The sequence below is a fragment of the Ursus maritimus genome, unplaced genomic scaffold (assembly GCF_017311325.1).
Source record: "Ursus maritimus isolate PB19 unplaced genomic scaffold, ASM1731132v1 scaffold_12, whole genome shotgun sequence".
Classification (NCBI taxonomy): Eukaryota; Metazoa; Chordata; class Mammalia; order Carnivora; family Ursidae; genus Ursus; species Ursus maritimus.
In genome coordinates this window covers 49,423,200-49,442,120 of record NW_024423564.1, presented here as the reverse complement: position 1 = coordinate 49,442,120, position 18,921 = coordinate 49,423,200, and the positions used below count along the sequence as shown (strand labels likewise).

The 18,921-nt window shown below is 41.8% G+C and overlaps 1 protein-coding gene across 2 annotated transcripts in view; it reads right to left on the bottom strand.

Moving 5' to 3' along the window:
- Positions 1–750: 750 nt before the first annotated feature.
- SLC35D1 (solute carrier family 35 member D1) overlaps positions 751–18,921 on the bottom strand; it is a 51,345-nt gene continuing 33,174 nt past the window's right edge. For both annotated transcript variants that reach the window (XM_040627182.1, XM_040627183.1), the window contains exon 12: positions 751–10,992. In XM_040627182.1, coding sequence (XP_040483116.1) covers positions 10,884–10,992 — 109 coding nt within the window. In that variant the 3' untranslated portion in view covers positions 751–10,883. The remainder of the gene's footprint in view (positions 10,993–18,921) is intronic.

Here is an 18,921-nt window from a genome sequence, read left to right as displayed (position 1 = left end):
TAATTACTGTTAACATGCACTGTGCTAAACACTCACTATAAAGCAGTCCTCACAGCATTACAGATTTCTACGCTTGGGGACACTGAGCTGTCTTGGGAAGTTGAAAGACTCACACTTTCCAAAGATCTGCATTTGTTCACCTAGTCTCCTAAAGCAGATCTTTGTGTTCAGGGAAGATGTGTGTTGCAGGGCAGAAAGCAGACGTTATTTGCAAACAACCTGTTCTGCCCTTTTTTCCCCTCAAGTCCGAATTCTGGAAAGGAGGAAGTCCCCCATGTTGGAAGAAAGTTGGTCGGTAGGCTCTGAGGATAGTTGGAATGTGAGTTCTTTCTCCAGCAAGACCTGAGACGAATGGTTGCAGGGGGTGTAGGACATGCTGGACTCCAGGCATTGAGACCTTCCAGCAGTAGAAACCATCACTTTGTCGAAGTTTGGAATCTGCAGTGCCACCTGCCTTCAAAGGACACCTTGGAGATAGTCAACGAAGGACTTAAGCAGCAACCGTCCAGGACTGAAGAAAATTCTGTTTTCCAGGCACCATGGAATTCCCTCGAATCTGGTTTAACCTTAAGGATCAGGATTGAATTTCCTGCTGGGTGGTAAAATGGGGACTCATCTAATTTGATTTAAAAAAATAAGTAATTTGACGTTTCTTCCATACTCAAATATTACACCACACTGCTTGTTCTAGAAGGCTCTACAAACTCAGAGCAAAAAGTAGGCCATACAGGAAGGCAAGTTTTCATTCTGTAAATGTTTTTTTTTTTTTCATGATCACCACTGTTCAACAATGGAACCGTTCTGTGCCTGTTTCCTCACCTCTAAAGGATAATAAAACTTAACTTTAAAGAACTGTTTAAGGGATTAAAATGTATCAATATATAAGGTGCTAAGAAAAAATTTCCTACCTAGCAGGTAACAAATGCTCAGTAAATTTTTTTTTTTTTTTTTTTACTGTGGCATAGCAAGTATTGTTTGCTAAATTTCAAGTACTACCTTTTTGGAAAACATTTGGAAACCTAAGTTAAATACCTTTAAAAGGAAGGTTCATCATTGATCTGGAGTTCAGACGGTCTCCTTGAATATAACAGACTTTGGCAAAAGGGAAATTCACCATAGCCTTACTTAGAAACAAAAATCAGAAACTGATTTCATTATCACCTGTTAATTCTACCTCCTAAAATAGCTCAAATAATGTTTCTATTTTCTGCTTTCACAACTACACTTCAGGACCCCATCATTTCTCACCTGTACAGCAGTCTTCTGGGGCTGATGTATTTATCTGTACAGTCCTGCCTTTCTTTGCCCCCCACCTGACAGTAATCTGCACAGCATCCTCAGTGATCCTGTTGGAGTGCAGATCTGATGACAGCAGTTCCTCGGTTTAGGCACGCCAACAGCCAGTAGGCCAAATCTGCCTGGTAACTTTTTTATTTTGTTCTAATTTGAATGCCTTTAAGCAGGTAGGTACCACAAGCCCTACCACTAACTACTGTATGTATTGATTGCATTCATTCAGATTCACACTTTTTACCTGCCTGGCCCCTCCCTGTGAGATGTGAGTTTGTCAACTCCTGATCTACAATCCCAATACTGCAGCTGGCATGGTCTTTCTAAAATGAAAATGAGGCCATATTTCTGCCTTGCTATGCTTAAAAAACATAGCATTAATCGGCTACTCTTTGTCTAGATGTGTTCATTCGGGAAATATTTATGGTGTACCCACAGTGTGCACAGCAGTAATGTTTCTAGGTGCCAGGGATATTGCAGTGAACAGAACAGACCAACATCTGTGCCTTCATAAAGCTTAAATTTCATCAAAAGAGAAGTGCTATAGAGATAAAGCACAGGAGAGGAATAAGGACAATGGTGGGGTGCAATTTCAGATAGGCTGGTCAGGGAAGGCCCACAGAGATGAGGGCATCTGCTATAAAGACATGAAAGGGGGATGCATTCCAGACAGCAGCAGATACAGTGCCCTGGAATGCTAGTGGGCTGTCCCCTCCAATATCTCCTCAAGTACTTTCAGGAATCAGCTCGAATGTGTCATTTCTCCAAGGAACTTCTTCCTACCATTCTCGGGATGATACTCCTCTCTCACATTCTTACATCTCAGATAGTTTCATGATTCTGTCATTATTTATAGATATTGTCCTCAAAAATATTCACTGGAAAAAATTACCTGAAGGACAAGTACACACGATGAGGCATTCCTGATGAAATTCTCCTTTGGCGTTTTCCTAATATGATGTTCTCTAGAATTCTTTGGGAAGAAAAGATTTTGGAATTAAAGTCCATATTTAAATTTACCAGCTGAGGGAAGTTGGACAAATTCCTTAGCTTTGCCTAAACCACTATTCATGCAATAGTAAAGTGTTGTAATATGAAAAGGTATGGTAAACGCCTCACTCCATGAAAGAACACAGTAGACCTTCAGTAAATAATTGCTTTTCATGCAAACTGCTTTCCGTCCTCTATTCCGCCAGTGGCCGCTGCTGCCACAAGAGGGCCCCTACAGTATGGCTGGAAAGGCCTGTCTGCTTTACTTTCGCAGATTTAACCGGCTACCAGCTCATCTCCAAAGCTTTAAATCCATGGTGTATGAACTCTGAATGAAGAATGGCATTCAACAGGCATATAGTGATGATGAGTTTGGTACCACCAAGACTATTACAAACAGTTGCGGTGAAACAAGAACCTCGTATGGTGAAGAGGAAAGGTCTTCTGAGTCTGGCTGATTGGGATTTGAATGTGGGTTTCACGACCACACTGGACAGTTTACCTTACCTTCCTTCTGTTAAATAAGGTTTTGCCAGGTCTCTGCTAGGGGCTGGCTGCCAGCCCCAGTGAGCCGGTCTAGCTTGATGGGTGGGTGAACAATTGCTGTGATGAGAGCTGTAGGGAAGTCCTGGGTGTACCCAGTAACTGCTCACCTGCTGTGGACACACGAAGGCCCCAGCTCTGTGCTTTGCTCCTCAGCAGTGCCTCTTGTGTAGTGTCCCCAGTAATGACAGCCCTGTGCATGGAAGCCAAGGTGAGACAAGAAACCAGCAAAGGGCTGAATGAAAGAGCATTTATCTCACAAATTAGAAAGTCAAATTCTAAGAGGATTTTTAAAACTTGATTAAAACATGCCCTAAGGGCAGTCTCTTCAACAAATGGTGTCAGTAAAACTACATGTGAAAGAATGGAATTAGACCCTAAAACCATCTACAAAAACTAAAAATGGATAGAAGACTTAAATGTAAGACATAAAATTACAGAACTCTTAGAAGAAACTGTAAGGGAAAACTTCATGACAATGGATTTGGCCATTACCTCTTGGATAGAACACAAGAACAGATAAATTGCACTACATCAAAATTTAAACTGCATCAAAGGACACAATAAGAATGAAAAGGCGACCTACAGAGTAGGAAAAAATATTTTCAGATAAACGTATTTTATAAGGGGTTGAAACTCAGGACATATAAAGAACAATACATCAACAAAAAAATCCAACAAAAAAAAAAAGTGTATATAAATGGCCAACATGCATATCCAAAGATGCTCAGCACAGCTAATCATTAGGAAAATACAAATCAAAACCACCATATGCTCACCTCACACCCCCTAGGCTGGCTCTTTCAGTAAAAGTCTTACCAAGGATATGAAGAAATTGGGACCCTTGTACACCTGGTTAGAATGTAAAATGGTGCAACCACAATAGAAAAGGGCATGGCAGTTCCTCAAAAAATAAAAATAGAATGACCAGATGACCCAGCAATTTCAAAAGAATTGAAAGCATCTTTGCGCACACCACTATAGATTGTGCCCCTCCATTTGTATGTTAAAACGCTAATCCCCATTGTGATGGTATTTGGAGATGGGCCTTTGGGAGGTAATTAGGTCATAAGGGTGGAGCCCTCATAGGATTGGTGTCCTTATAAGAGGCAAGACAAAACTTCCTCTCTGCTCTCCCTCAGGTGAGGATAAGAGAAGATGGATATCCCACAAACCAGGAAGCAGGCTCTTACCAGACGCCAGCCCCTAGATCTTGAACTTGTCAGCCTCTAGAACTGTGGGAATAAACGTTTGTTGTTTAAGCCACCTATTCTATAGTAATTTGTTACAGCAAACTGATTAAGACACCCAATTTCTGCAGTATTATTTACGATGCCAAGGGTGGAAGCAGCCCAGTGTGTCCATCAACAGATGAATGGATAAATTGTGCTATATACATACAATGGAATATTCAGCCTTTAAAAGGAAAACAATTATAACATCATGCTACAACATGGATGGACCTCAAGGACATTATGTGAAAGAAGCCTTGCCGGCAGCAAAAAGACAAATACTGTATGATTTCACTTACATGAGGTTATCTAGAGTAGTCAAATTCATAGAAGTAGAATGGTGGTTGCCCAGGGGCTGGAAGAAGGGGGAAGTAGGGAGCTGTTTTAACGGGTAGGAATTTCAGTTTTGCAAGATGAAAAAGTTCGAAAGACTGGTTGTACAACAATGTGCATATACTTAATACTAGAACTGTACACTTAATGGTTAAGATGGTCAGTTTTATGCTTATACATATTTTGCCATAGTTTGTTTTAAAGCCTGTACCAAAGTAACTCTCTTGAGCATTGTTTTATTTTAGGGTTATTTCCTGGTCAAGCTACTCAGAGGCTTAGACACCTGATGAAGCACATGAAATATTTTAAAGGTAGAAAGACTAGCATTTCTTTCCTTTGAATTTAGCACAGGTATGCCCGAGACACACTGGGTATTTAATCGTATGTGCTATCCATACAAAATATTTGTATGGCTATAAAGACAAAACTCCTCCTTTGTCTTCCCTCAATACTGTACTATTTACCAAGCAAATCCACGACACCAGCTGCGTCCGCTACAACCCAGTTCTGACACTGCACCTGGAGTAAGCAGCAGGTCCTGTAGTTCCCACAAGACTCAGGCTCAGTCCCACACCACTGTCACCTCCCCCCACCCCCTTCCAAAGCAGGTCACAAGTCCAGGTGGTTAACCTGTGCATCTGGCCAACCAGCTCTTAACCAGAGGTTTCCAGGACCTGCTCAGGTTTGAATACTTCTTTAGAGTAGCTCACAGAACTCAGGAAAACAGTTTATTAAACTACCAGTTTCTTATAAAAGGATATGTATCTCAGGAACGGCCAGATGGAAGAGATGCACTGGGCAAGATATGTGGGAAGGGGCGAGGAGCTTTCCTGCCCTCTCCGGGAGCACACCCTCCCAGCACCTCCTTGTGTTCAGCAGCCTGGAAGCTGTCCAAACCTTGAGTCCAGAGATTTTTATGGAGCCTTCATTATGTTGACAAGGTGAAGTCACTAGCCATCAGTGACCGATTTAACCTCCAGTTCCTCTCCCCTTCACCTAGGAGGGTAGGGGGAGGAGCCCGAAAGTTCCCAACACAAATCACCATGGTTGGTTTCCCCCACAACCAGCTCCTACCCATCCTTTGGGGTTCTCCAAAGGTCACCTCATTAAGAAACTCAGGTGCAGCTGGTTGAAAGAGGCTCATTACAAATAACAAAAGACTCCCATTTCATCTTTATGGCTATGGAACAACTCAGAACAAAAATAGATATAAGAGCTACAGGAATACCTTTTGTTATAAAGAATTTTAGGAGCTATGTGCCAGGAACAGGGACATGGACCAAATATAAATTTCTATGATAAATCACAATACCACGATGGCAAACTATAGTAGGGTTTCAGTCAACTAACTGGATGCCATCCTCTTAAATGTGGGCAGATGTATGGCTCTTTGTATGCACTTAGAAAAGAATTTTAATACATGTGTTCAGGAAAAAGTATTTATTTGACACCTTTACAAAAATATTTAGGCACATAATTTTCATGTTATGTCACCTGATTTACATATCTCAATCCTTAGTACCTTTTAAAAACACTAAAATGGTCATTTCGTAAATAGGATCTGTATTGAAAAAATATTGATAGGTCAACATTTGTAGACAAAAATCAGTTGATCATCAGCATGAGAAAGAAATACTTATGAACAAAATAATCTCTAAAAAACATTTTTGTGAGACAATAAATCTAACCAGTAGATTTCTTTTTGAAAAGTAATTCAAAAAAGAAAGCTTAAAAACACCCACCAGTGAGTATCTCTTCTTACCACGAAGTGGCACCCTCACATAAGACCTAGCACCCAAGTTCAGGACACAGCGATGGCTTCCAAACACCAGCCACCGAGTGAAGCGGCGGCTCAGAGGCGGCACGGAGCCAATGCGCTGAGCTCGGAAAAGGGAAGAAGGAATGTCTGGCCTGTGGAGCCTGCAGAGGACCTGCACCTTAGGGAGACAAACTGGGAACGCGTAACCAGCATCACCGTTCTGAGGGGAAGACAGAAAATCATTTTTGCTCTTTGGAAATTCACCACCGAAATAGAAGTAACTGTTCTTTTTTAAAAACAGGTGGAATGAACTGCATCGCATAATGGCCACAATTATATCCATTAGGTTTTTTTTTCTTTAAAAAAAAAAACAAAAAACTGCTTTTTAACATTCCAGAGGCAACGAAGTACAGGGTCACATTTTTCAAGAAATAACAGCCACTGCCCAGGCCTCTAGTATTTAAGAAGCAGAGATGAAGTATCTTAGTTTGCCTACAGTCTCACCATGAAATAATGACAGTAACAACACTTGCTGGGTGCCTAATAGGTACGAGGCACTGTGCTGAATAGTTTCACATCCATTATCTCATTTATTGTGAATGTTGTTGTTTTTCCCTCAAGGAGGGAAAAATCAATTACAGCCTCGATTATAAGGAGGAGCTGATAGAGAAGTACCCCCTTATCCACAACGGGTATGTTCCAAGATCCCTAGTGGATGCTTGAAGCCACAGACAGTACTGAACCCTCTACGTGCTTTTTCCTATACATACGTATGATAAAGTTTAATTTCTAAATTAGGCACAGCAATAATAGAAAAATTATACTGTAATAAAAGTTACAGGAATGTGGTGGCTCTCAAATTATCTTCTTGGGACTGTACTCACCCCTGTGGTGATGCGAGGTGATAAAGTGTCTACGCGACGAGATGAAGTGAGGTGAAGGACGCGGGCACTGGGACGTAGTGTTAAGCTACTTACTGACCTCCTGACAGTATGTCAGGAGGATCACCTGCTTCCAGACCTCGGTTGACCGCAGGTAACTGAAACCGAGGAAAGGGAAACGGAGGAGAAGGGGTGACTCCTGGATTACATAGTTAAGGGGAAGAAAGAATATGTGAAATAGAAGGAGGGGGAACCCAGGCTGTTCACACAATTCTAAGAGCCTGGCACCTCTCTCAGAGCTAGAGGAGCAGCAGGAGTTGTAGAAGTCCTTTTAGATTAAAAACTGCTTCTGCTCTATGGGTGGGTTGGGGACTCCTAATCCGTGGTAACTGCCGACAGCTCTTACAAATCACGGACTCCTTTCATCTCCTTTCTCTTAATATGGGTCCGGCTAAAGAATTACACATTCCTTGACAGCGAGAACTGTCCTATTCATGGTGGTTTCCCCCAGAGCCTGCCACACGGCTCTGGCATAAAAAAGAGGCTCAGTAAATCTCTGGTCACTGATAAGAGCACAATAACAAAAGCAGTTCCAAAATCCTAACTGCTACTCCAAACCAATCCAATATGAAACTCTACTAGTCTTTCCATGAAGAACCTGTTTCAGTGTTACTGACCCGAACTTTCCACGGATTCTTAATACAACAGGACTACAGAAAACTTGCAGATGCATTTTTTTTAAACCAACATGCAAGCTGGAGCCTACAAATGACTTATATAGTTAACAGCCATATGAAGCAATTAAAAATCACCTGACACGTTGGCAATGTAGTCTGGTCAACCACAGTTATTTAAATCAAACTGGCACAGACTAAAAAGCAGAACGGCCAAAGAGGACTTTGTTGTCATTAACTCAAAGAAGAGGAGCCACTAGTCAGAATTTGGTTTTCAAAATTCTCACCACAGCTCATCTGTCTCAAAGGACAAATTCAGGATTTAACTATAAAACTGCCTCTCTTTCTCCCAGGAGGTAGGTAGTAGGTCACAGAATTTTTGCCTTGTAAAATATCAACCTTGGGGCAAAATCCAGACATTCTAGAGCACAGGTGAACCTCTAGTTCACTATAACCAAGCCTGCACATAATTGAAAAACTCCAAAAATGGTTGGCCAGTCTATTCAGTCTCCAACTTCCCAGGCTGCTTTCTCTTACCTTGACATGCTGGTGGAAGTCAAGGGGGCATCCAGGAATCAGAACCAGACAGGGCAGAAGCTGCAACTTGCTCTACTGCCTTCTGGCCAGTCAGCAAGTTCATCACGGGGGCGGCGGGGGAGGGGGGGGGTCCTAAGGTCACGTGCATTTAGTGAGACTGTAATTATTCATGATTTTCTCAAACCTGACTCCTAAAAGCAGTTCAGCCCCTCCTGGGGTTCTAGCCTAACAGCTCTAGACACATCCAAAGGCCTTTCATGACGAGAAGTTCTACAACACAAATTATTTCTAAAGTCCAAGTTTCCTCCACGTGGCTTGACAGAAGAAGGAACAGAACCACTAAAATTAACTCTCATGAAGCCTTTCCACCTTATCCAGGCAAAACCAGGCAGTGGCAGGCAACATTCACAGCCAGAGTTTATATCAACTGAGGCCAGTCTGGAAACTAGAAAGAAGCTCTGGCATCACTGTCCCTAATTTGCAAAGCCTATTCCTCTCTGACTCCAAATTCAACCAACCACTTGCCTCCTTGAAAGAGCTCAAGCAAACTCAGCTAGAAGCCCCATTTCCTCACCCTCAGAGGAAAAGGGCAATCAATGGCAGCATGGTTCAACAGGAGAAACATGAATTTTTACTTCTTAGCAAGTCACCTACTTCCTCTGAGTCTTGTTTTCTTATTGGTAAAACAGACAAATACCATCTTACATAAGATAATATCCTTTGCACCGCCCCCCTGCCCGGCCCCAGAATTTTCTCAGATGAGATGACCCTGAAAAAAGGGAGCCTTGGGAGCTTTTAGCTTGGAAGTTGGCCATGAGGCTAATTCTAGGGACCCAATACCACCAGCCAGGCTTTAGTAAAGACAAACCCAAATACAGGAAACACACGAATATGAAAATGACCTCAATATAATTTTAAAAATAAAAAGAAATCAAAACCTTCCAAGCCTCCTGTTAAGCCACCAAAATACTACTTGTTTGGATCAATAGAGCCCTGTGGACTCCAAATCCAGTGAAAGAGAAGTTCGTGTGTTCCCGTGCAGAAGTACCCAGCCTCTTCTGCACTCGGCACAATCGGCCTGTGCAGACACTTGTACCCGCAGTCAGTGGATGTCTCTGTGCCAAATTACAGGGCTGTGTGTGAGGGAAGCCCCTTCCTGCCCAGAGAGGCAATTCAGGCAATGCTCATTCACAGCTGTTCTCCCAGGATGCGGCGAAAGTCCTGAGAGAATCTGACATGCCCAAGGGACACGGGATGTAGGTGAGAGTATCCAGAGGAGACAGGTGTGCTCATGCCATTGAAGCTGACACCGCCAGACAAAGACCGAGCCCGGACAACAGAGAAACATCCGAACAGGGCTTCCCCTCAAACCAATACATTCAGGAATGTCGGACCTCGTTGTACTAATTCAAAGAGAAGTAAAAAGAATAGCAACCAAACCCAGAGGAGGAAAGCACAGTGAAGAGATCGTGGCCTCCTTGTGGGCCTGCCATTCTCCTCAGAGAAGAAGTGCTGAGCTGCATGGTTTACAAAATGCAGCTCTTCATAGGACTCGATCTTGCGGTCATGAGTTCAAGCCCCATCATGGGTATAGAGCTCGCTTAAAAAAAAATTAATTAAAACAAAAAAATAAACAAAATGCAGCTTTTCACATGCCTGTCATCTCATATTGTAGCGTCTGGTTTCCCCACTGTGGGGGAGGTAAGGGCGGGTGCTTCTAAGCCCATTCACAGACTCGCAGTTTCTAAGAGCTGAGAAAAGTTTCTGTGACTTGTTCAGAGTCACAGCATCTTCTGAATGGATCGTAAAGTTTTCTCTCTTAATCCTCAGTCACAACAGCAGGAGTGAGCTCATTCAACTACCTCCAAAAACATCTCTGTACCCCCAGCACTCAGCATAACGCCAGGTACATATTACATACCCAGTACATTTCAGTTGAATGAATGAATCCGATAGATGAATAAATGAGTAAAAGGCCTACTTTCTCCATCCCTTCGTTATCGCCATCCTACACAACAAAGAGGGAATAGCGTAATTTCAAGGAATGCACTGTGCCCATCCTAGAAGTCTCACGGAAGCCAACATGGAAACCAGTACAGCTTCAAAGCCCACATAGTTTTTTAGTGCCAAAGCTATCATCTTTAGCAAATGCAGTGATGATATCCTTATGAAGAAAATGCAATTGTTAAGAAATAAAATTCAAAAAGGAGAAATTTTAGCTACTTGGCTGCATTTCCAGCAGAAGGCAGGCTCAACTGCCTCTACATGCAGCAAGGATTTGCACAAGGCGGCTCCAGCTGGAGCACCGTGTCCATGTGGCTCTAAGGGACACCTGGATATCAAACTATGGAATACAGTATTTTCAAAACACCGATGGTTCATTGTTGGCATAAAAGAAATAAATTAAAAAGCCTGGCACATTTTCCAGTTTGATATAAATTATTTCCAATGGTATATTTAAAATAGAGTCAATTATAAGTTTCTCTCATAAAATTTTAAAAGGCAGCAATCAATCCTCAGATTGTACGAGTGCAAAGGAATGGTATTTTCTCCATAATCAAGACACCCAAGCATCTGCGTAAAAATTGCCAGTGTTCTCAGTTGATCAGTAATTTGGGCCTACGTCATCGAAGCCATCCTCTGGTCATACTGCTCCTTTCCCCTTAATGTCCAGCTTGTTACTGGCCTCTGACTGTTTGCTCAGCTGCTCTTCGGAGAAAGTGATGTAGGAATACACCAGGCTCCCAGCAATGCTGCAAAACAGAAAACCACCATCAGGGAGGAAAGAAGGAAGGAATGGCCAAACAGATACAGTGTTTTCAGCTCCCGAAAGAGAGACACTCCCTCATCATGGTATCATGCACTGTTGCTGATGCTCTGAGGAAATGAATGTTTGCACATACCTGCTGGCAGGAGTGCCAAGTTTATACCACCCTTCTGGAATACCATTTGTTGAAGTAAAAACCTTACAATTCTGCTTCTCCTTTGACCGAGCGATCTACTTCATGGAAGAATTGTGTACATCTTCATAGACTTATCAAGAAAGAGTTTACCACAAAATTTATAATAGCAGAAAATTAGATAAAGGATAAATGTCCCAAGAGGAAATTACATAAATTCATACAACAGAATATGATGTATTTCATAAAATCATGTAAAATGAAAACAGCAATGACATCTTAAATGAAAAAATAATCTCATAAGACAGAGTATTGTCTAAACCCATTATTTAAAAAAACATGAATACGTATACTGATACGCATCAGAATTAAGTCTAGAGAGAACACAAGGATATTAATGGTTGTTACATCTAGATGGTGAGATCATAGGTGATTTCTTTTTCCTATTTTCTCTATTTTCAAAAATATTCAAGACAAAGAAATGTAATTTTTAGTAAGAATGAAAAACATCCCAATTAGTAAAGCAAACATGCAAACCCTGGGCCATTCACAGAGCTAGTTTCTCTCTGACTAGAATCAAGTTCACAGTGGAGAACCTATCACCTGAGCCCTCAGCCTCTGAGCTGGTTTCTGGTACCCTCCCTTGTCCATCACACTGACCACCAGGAAGGAAGGTGCACTTGAGGGACAGTGATTATACCTGTCTATTCTCTGCGGCGACCTCAAACCCACATGGGTACACAGCCCCTGCCCCAGTCACTAACTGAAAGCAAGCTGGAGGAGCTCACAGAGACACTCGAGACTCTTCTGACCTGCTCTTCCGCTAAGCCTAACACTTGTGACTCTCTTGGGTCTCCAGCTGGCATCTTGGCCCAGACTCTGCTTTCAGATGTTCCTGTCCTGGATTTGGCCCACCACCTTTTGCCTGACACTTGACTCATGAACTTGCATCTTATTTGAAACTAGTTCTATCCTCCTCTAGGCTTCGGGGTTCCAGCCCCACACCAGCAGCAGCAGAAGAGATGCCTCGCTCCTGCAAATAAGGAAGCAGAATCGGGCAGTCACAGCACTTAATCACCGAATTGTGACCACTTACTAAAGTCTACTACATGTCAAGCATCTATCATACATCTGCCATTGTGAGATTCCTGCAAAGTACAATATCCCTGGCAAGATGCTCATTTTGAAGAAGAAGAAACTGGGTTCCAGAGTCCTAAGATAACTTGCTCAGGGTCATAGAACATCTTAGTAATGGATAAGAATAAAACCCATGTCAATCTGATTTTCTCCATTGAAACAGCTTCCTCCCAATGGCTCCTGCTCCACTTGATAGAAGTGATACTGGTACTTATTTTGTTTCCATCAGCCTATAAATTTCTAAGGCCTCACTCTTAACTCTACCAAGTCCCGTGCACTGGCCTGACACTATGTAGCAGTACAATAAATAACTGCTGAGTGACTATCTGTGTGGCCCGTTCAAAGTTCAAAGACAGCGGCCTCATGAACCCAATTTTGGTGCCAGTTCCATAAGCCTCATCTTTGCTTTCATCCAGTCAGTTTTTTCTGTTTCTTTTTCTTTCTCGTTTTCCTTTTCTTTCTTTTTAGAGACTGTGATCTCTCAGGCTCTTCTAGAAACTCCTCTGGTTTTCTAGTGCATCAAGTCGATGATTTCCCTGGGAGCTGGGCTAGGACCCAAGGAGATGGCCTCCTGGAGCCTTCCTGATGGAAGCTCAACATTCTTTGAGGTTCACACGTACGTTTACGGGACAGGCAAATTCTCCTTGCCTCCAACCCCACCCCCCTCACCACAAGGTAGGAATGCTCCTTTCTTTCATCCTATCCTCTAGGGTCCTCCTCTTAGAACAACCTTAAACATAACAATGCTTTATTTTTCCTGTCAAGACAATCCTCGATGTTTATGTTAAGCTCATTTCACCTGGAGAGAAATAATGGAGCAGTGTAGGATGGAAGAAGACAATACCCTGGAATTCCTTCCAGGCCTCATCCTTATGGTAATCCTGGACCCTACATCCCTAACATAGTTAGTGTAATGAAAAAGCACGGACTTTGTGGAGTTAGGTCTTGGTTCAAATCTTGAATACGCTGCTAGCTCTGTGCCCCTTGGCAAATTTATTAATTTCTCTGAGATTCTATTTCTGTATTCATAAAATAAGAATAATACTCTCTATAAATGAGATCACATTCATAAAGAACCCCGGCCCTAATCCCGGCACGTGGTAAACAATCAGGAAATATATGTATTCCCCTCCCCCCCCTTCCCCGCCAGCCCTGCTACTCCAAGACCTGCGGGGGACGCACTGTGAACAAAGCGAGGCCGGCATAATATGGAGACTTACCCTGATGCAAGAGGAGGGTGCACTGTTGCCACAAAGTTGTTTGAATAACCACAGCAAAACCGAAACACAGACTGCTGTTCTAAACTCGGGAGATTAAAGAGCACGGGCTTCTCAAATTCTTACAAGTTCCAACATAAGGCAATAATAAAAGATTTTTTATCTCATCTTTATTCCTGTCTTTATCATTACCAAATATTCAGATTTTCAGAAATGGCCATTCCCAAATCGCCTGAAAAAAACTGAGTATCCGTCCACAAGGATCCTGTGTGCCGAGCAGCGGTGAGCTGATGTTTTGGAAAGGAGTCTAAATGGCTTCCTAGCAGCTTCGGGCATGCGGGCAAGCTCCGAGGAGGAGAAGAGCAGGGTGGAGAAAAGAAAGGGAAAAGCCCAGATTGGGGGTGGGGGTGGGGTCTATGTGAATCTTTATACATCACTACCAAATGGCTGGTAATCAGGATCTTCTGTAACTTCAGATCATGTCACTCCTTTATACAAAATCCTCCAACATCTTACCCTCTCTTAAAAGTAGTCCCCAATCTGTCACTCCGCCCCATTATCTGTATGACCCCATCTTATCTCATCCACGCTACTCCCACCACACTGGCCTCACCTGTTCCCTGAACACACCCGGCACACACCCACTTCAGGCTCTTTTCACTTGCTCTTCCCTCCAGAAATCGATGTGGTTCATTCCCTCCATTTTTTAGGTATTCACAAAAAATGTAACCTTCTCAGTGAGTGTCCCCACCCCTTGCAATACTCCTTATTCCCCTTCCTTGCTTTACTTTTCTCCATGTACCATGACAGCTAACACTGATCACCAGCAAATATTTCACTCACTTATCTTCATTTTTTGTCTCCTCTACTAGAAGGAAAACTCCATGAAGGGCAAGGGTTTTGGTCAGTTTTGATAGCAGCTCTATACCCAATGCCTAAAACAATGTTTGGCAGGTATCAACCATATGTTTATTTATGAATAAATGAATCTTCCCAGCTAAATTACAAATTCCCTGAACAGAAAAATTAGTCTGTGGCTTTGTATACACTAAGCCATCATTTTTTTAACATGCACAGAATGGGTTCGATAATTCTGATTCTTACTCTGCCCAGCACAGGAGATAGAATAAAGACCAATCAGTGGTGAGGCAGGGGGTAAGCAAGGTGGCTTTGGGAACTGTTCAAAACGAAGGGGGGCCATTTGATCTCTTACCCCATGTGCCCTCGCATGGCTAAATCATGGGGCAGATTTTTCTAGTCGGATCAGGGTTAGAATCTCAGTTCTGCTTCTCACTAGGGCAGCTGTGTGCCCTGGGACAAATGACTTTACCTGAGTCTCCATTCCACCGTGCTGTGAACTGGAGGTGACTAATGAGAAGGCGCTGTAAAGACGGCGTCATGGCCGAGGTACTCCACGAGCACTGCCTCCCTATCTGCTGCCTTCCCACACAGGTAGTCATGTCTTGTCTACACTAGGGAAGTGTTGGTCCGTGCACATACTTTAAAAATAGAAGTACCTTCGTCACAGATGTCTGACCAGGATGTGAACAATTTCATCCCCCTAGGAGTTTTAGGAATTTGTCCAGAAGTAAATTTAGAAACAAATAAAAGGCTCCCAAATCCTGTTGTGATGTTGTTTGGAACTCATGGGCCGTGACAAAGATATTATTTGCTTTATTAACTGATATGAATCAGACAAATGCTCTAAGACCAGAATTCTGGGGAGGCCCCAGATGGATAGGTTTGCTGTTGTTGTTCTTGTTTTTAAAGGCTGCATTAGAGAAAAGTTATAGAAAAACAAAAAAGAATATAAGCCCAAAACTTGTTTTCTACCTATTCTTTCTGTTTAGTGTTAGTTTCTTGGAAGGGGGGATTCTCTTACATATTCAGAAAGAGCGAGCAAGCGAGCTAGCTATTTAGTTAGTTAGTTTTGCTTTCTTGACATCTTTGGTACTCTTCCTCAACCTGGGGCTACGTCCAAACTACTTCAGCTCATCTATCATTTCCTACCCTACATCTATACTCCTTTTTCTTTTCTGCCTCTTAAAAAACCTTACAATGTGGGTGGAGGACTGCCATTAGAACTAAAAGGTTAACATATTTTATGTGTCTTCCACACCTGGAGGAAGTTCGTTCCAATGTCGTAAGTCTCCTGCAAAATAACTCCAGACCCACTGAGCATGGGGCACAGTTTCCACAGGACTCCCACAGGGTGAATTAGGATAGACAACTCGAGTTCAAAAACTGTGAGCAAAAAAACTGAGGTTGCAAACGGTGAATTATAAATAGCTCGTGGCAGTACTGTAACAGAACACAGATTTTTTCTATATTCCATTTCAGTGCTCTTCTGTCAGGAATTATGATATAACCAACAGCTAGCCAACCTCCCTAGATCCTATTCAAAAGTCGAAGTTACTCTAGTGAGATACGTGCCAGTTATATAATCTATAAATAGCCTAGTGGCGATTACATCAGCAGCAACTAACTGGTAACACAAAACATGTCCTTCTCTCTCTCCAAATTAGAGAACCACTAAGCAAAGGAAAAGCTTATGTCCTTCAGGAGAAGTCTGGAACCAGAATAGAATCTACTAAGATGGAATTATGCAGGAGGAGAAGCAGTCTGAAAATCAGAAGCAATTCATCTTTCTAAGGAAATAGGCAAAGAGTCCAAAATGAGGGACCAGTAGATTCAGGTGCTGAGCAGAGCTGGCTAGACCAAAGTCCTTAGGAACCAACTTTGCAACTACTCTGAGCTGCACCATGTCCCATCCCAGAGACTGTGTAGACCGTCGTGTGGCCTCCAAAGCTATAGTAAAATGAGTTCTGTGATCCTAAAGGAGGCTGACTTAAGAGTATGTAACCAGTATGATAGCATATCATAAAGGGATATGAAAATAAAATCAATCCATTCATCTATCCACTACTTACTAGACTGTGGTTAAAGATTAAGACTTGGAAGTCAAATCGTGGATGGAATACTTACCAGCTGAGTACTATGGGGCAAGGTTTTTAGCCTCTCTCTGTGAACGTAATATTCACAGGATCTAGCCCATAAGGCTGTTACAGAGATTAAGTATGGAGTACTCAGCACAATGCCCAGTACAAATACACATAAAAAATACTGGCTAATATTTTGTTACTATTACTAGTGGAATGCTTATTATGGGTCAGGCACTGATAAATACTGGCACACTGTAAATAAGAGAAGTGATTTCTGCCCTCAAAAAGCCAAGAATCTAAAATGGTGATGGATACATATACAGTTTAGTAGGCTACACTGTAATTATTCAGTCATTTGCTGAATAATGATGCATTAAAGAATGAGAACTTGGACTCTGCAGTGCAACCCATCAGGGTTAAAATCCTTGTGACATGACTTACTAATTGTGTGACACTGGCAGATCTAGGAGGGAATGCACCATGTCTCTCTAGAACATAATTCCTGGCATACAGACACACACTCAATGCATAACTTCAGAATGCACTCAACTTACTTAACCTCTCTAGGCTCAGCTCCTCATTTATAAAATAGTGATAACAAAAAGAACTTCAAAAGTGTGTTACAAAAAATTAGGCTATTCAACAGAGAAAGGATAACATTTCAATAAAAGGTACTGGAACAACTGGATATCTATATTAAACACACACACACAATAAAAAGAACTTTTCATCTCAATCTTATACAATATATAAAAATTAATCCAAAAATGGGCTATATACCTAATCGTAAAATAAAACTATAAAACTTCTAGAAGAACACATCAGAGAAAATCTTTGTAACCTTGGGTTAAAGATTTCTTAGAAACCTAACACTGAAAGCACAACTCACAGAAGAAAAACTGATAAAGGAGTCTTAAAAACTGTGTTCTTCAAAAGACAGTATTAAGAAAATGAAAAGACAAGCTACAGACTGGGAAATAATACTTGTAAATCACATATCTGATAAAGGACTTGTATACACAATAAATAAAGAACTCTCAAAACTTAAGAAAACAAAACAAAATTTAAGAAAACAAGGGGCGCCTGGCTGGTTCCGTTGGTTGAGCATATGATTCTTGATTTTGGAGTTGTGAGTTCGAGCTCCAGGTTGGGTGTAGAGATTACTTAAAAATAAAATCTTCAAAAAAAACCAACAACAACAACAAAAAAACAAACTTAAAACACATAACTCAGTTTTTTAAAAATGGGCAACATATCTGAACAGCCATTTTACCAAAGAATACATACAGATGGCAAATAAGCATGTGAAAAGATGTTCAACATCATGAATCATTACGGAAATTAAAAACACAATGAGGCGCGCCTGGGTGACACAGTCGGTTAAGAGTCTGACTCTTGGTTTTGGCTCAGGTCGTGATCTCGGGGTCATGAGTTCAAGCCCTGAGCAGGGCTCCACGCTCAGCAGAGTCTGCCTAAGTTTTTCTCTCTCCCTCCCTCTCCCCCTCCCCCTCCCCCTGCACTCTCTCTCTCTCTCTCTGAAATAAATAAATCTTAAAAAAAAACAAAAACAAAAACCTACAATGAGATACCACTATAGATCTGTTAGAATGTCTAGAATTTAAAAAACAAAAACTGACAATACCAAGGGCTGGGATGTGGAACAACCATTACAGAGCATCATATGTAGCTGAGGGATATGCAAAAGGGTACAGACATTTCTGAAAATAGTTTGGCAATTTCTTATGAAGTTAAACATACACTTACCAGACAACCCAGGACAACCACTCCTAGGTATTTACCCAAGTGAAATGAAAACTTATGTTCACAAGCATTTAAGCAAGTATTTCAACAGCTAATATAAAACAGCTAAAAACTGGAAACCACCCAAACATCTTTCAATTTGTGAATGGATAAAAAAACTGTGATACATCCTTAACGGAATCTCAGAATGCAACACGAATCTCAAATGCAGTGTGTTAAGTGAAAGAAGTCAAACCAAAAGCTACCATTCCATGACATTCTGGACACTATATGGACAGAAAACGGGCTGAGCAGCGAGGGAGAGGTTCAGTGCAAAGGGACATGGGAAGCTTTTAGAGGCAATACAATTGCTCTATAACACGAACGTGGTGGTAGTAGTTACATGACTGTATGCATTGGTCAAAACTCACAGAACCATACACGAGAAAGGGCGAATCTGTATTTAAATCATATATTAATTTTTTTTTAATGGAAGGAAAAAAAGAATCACAGCTGAAGATAAGTCCCAGAGAGTCTAGGAATTCTAGCCTGGGCAGTTATGAGGATGATGATGTCATTATCTGGAAAGGCTATATTACTTAGGCCAAAGGCACAGGCCAAGTCCATCAACTGATGGAAGTACAGAAGCAGGCTCTTGTCACCACCCTTCGCTAATCATTTCCTACTCTCCCTTGTTGCCATTTTGGGCTTGGGTGAGCACTCACTAAGCGGCTACTGGGAAAAGG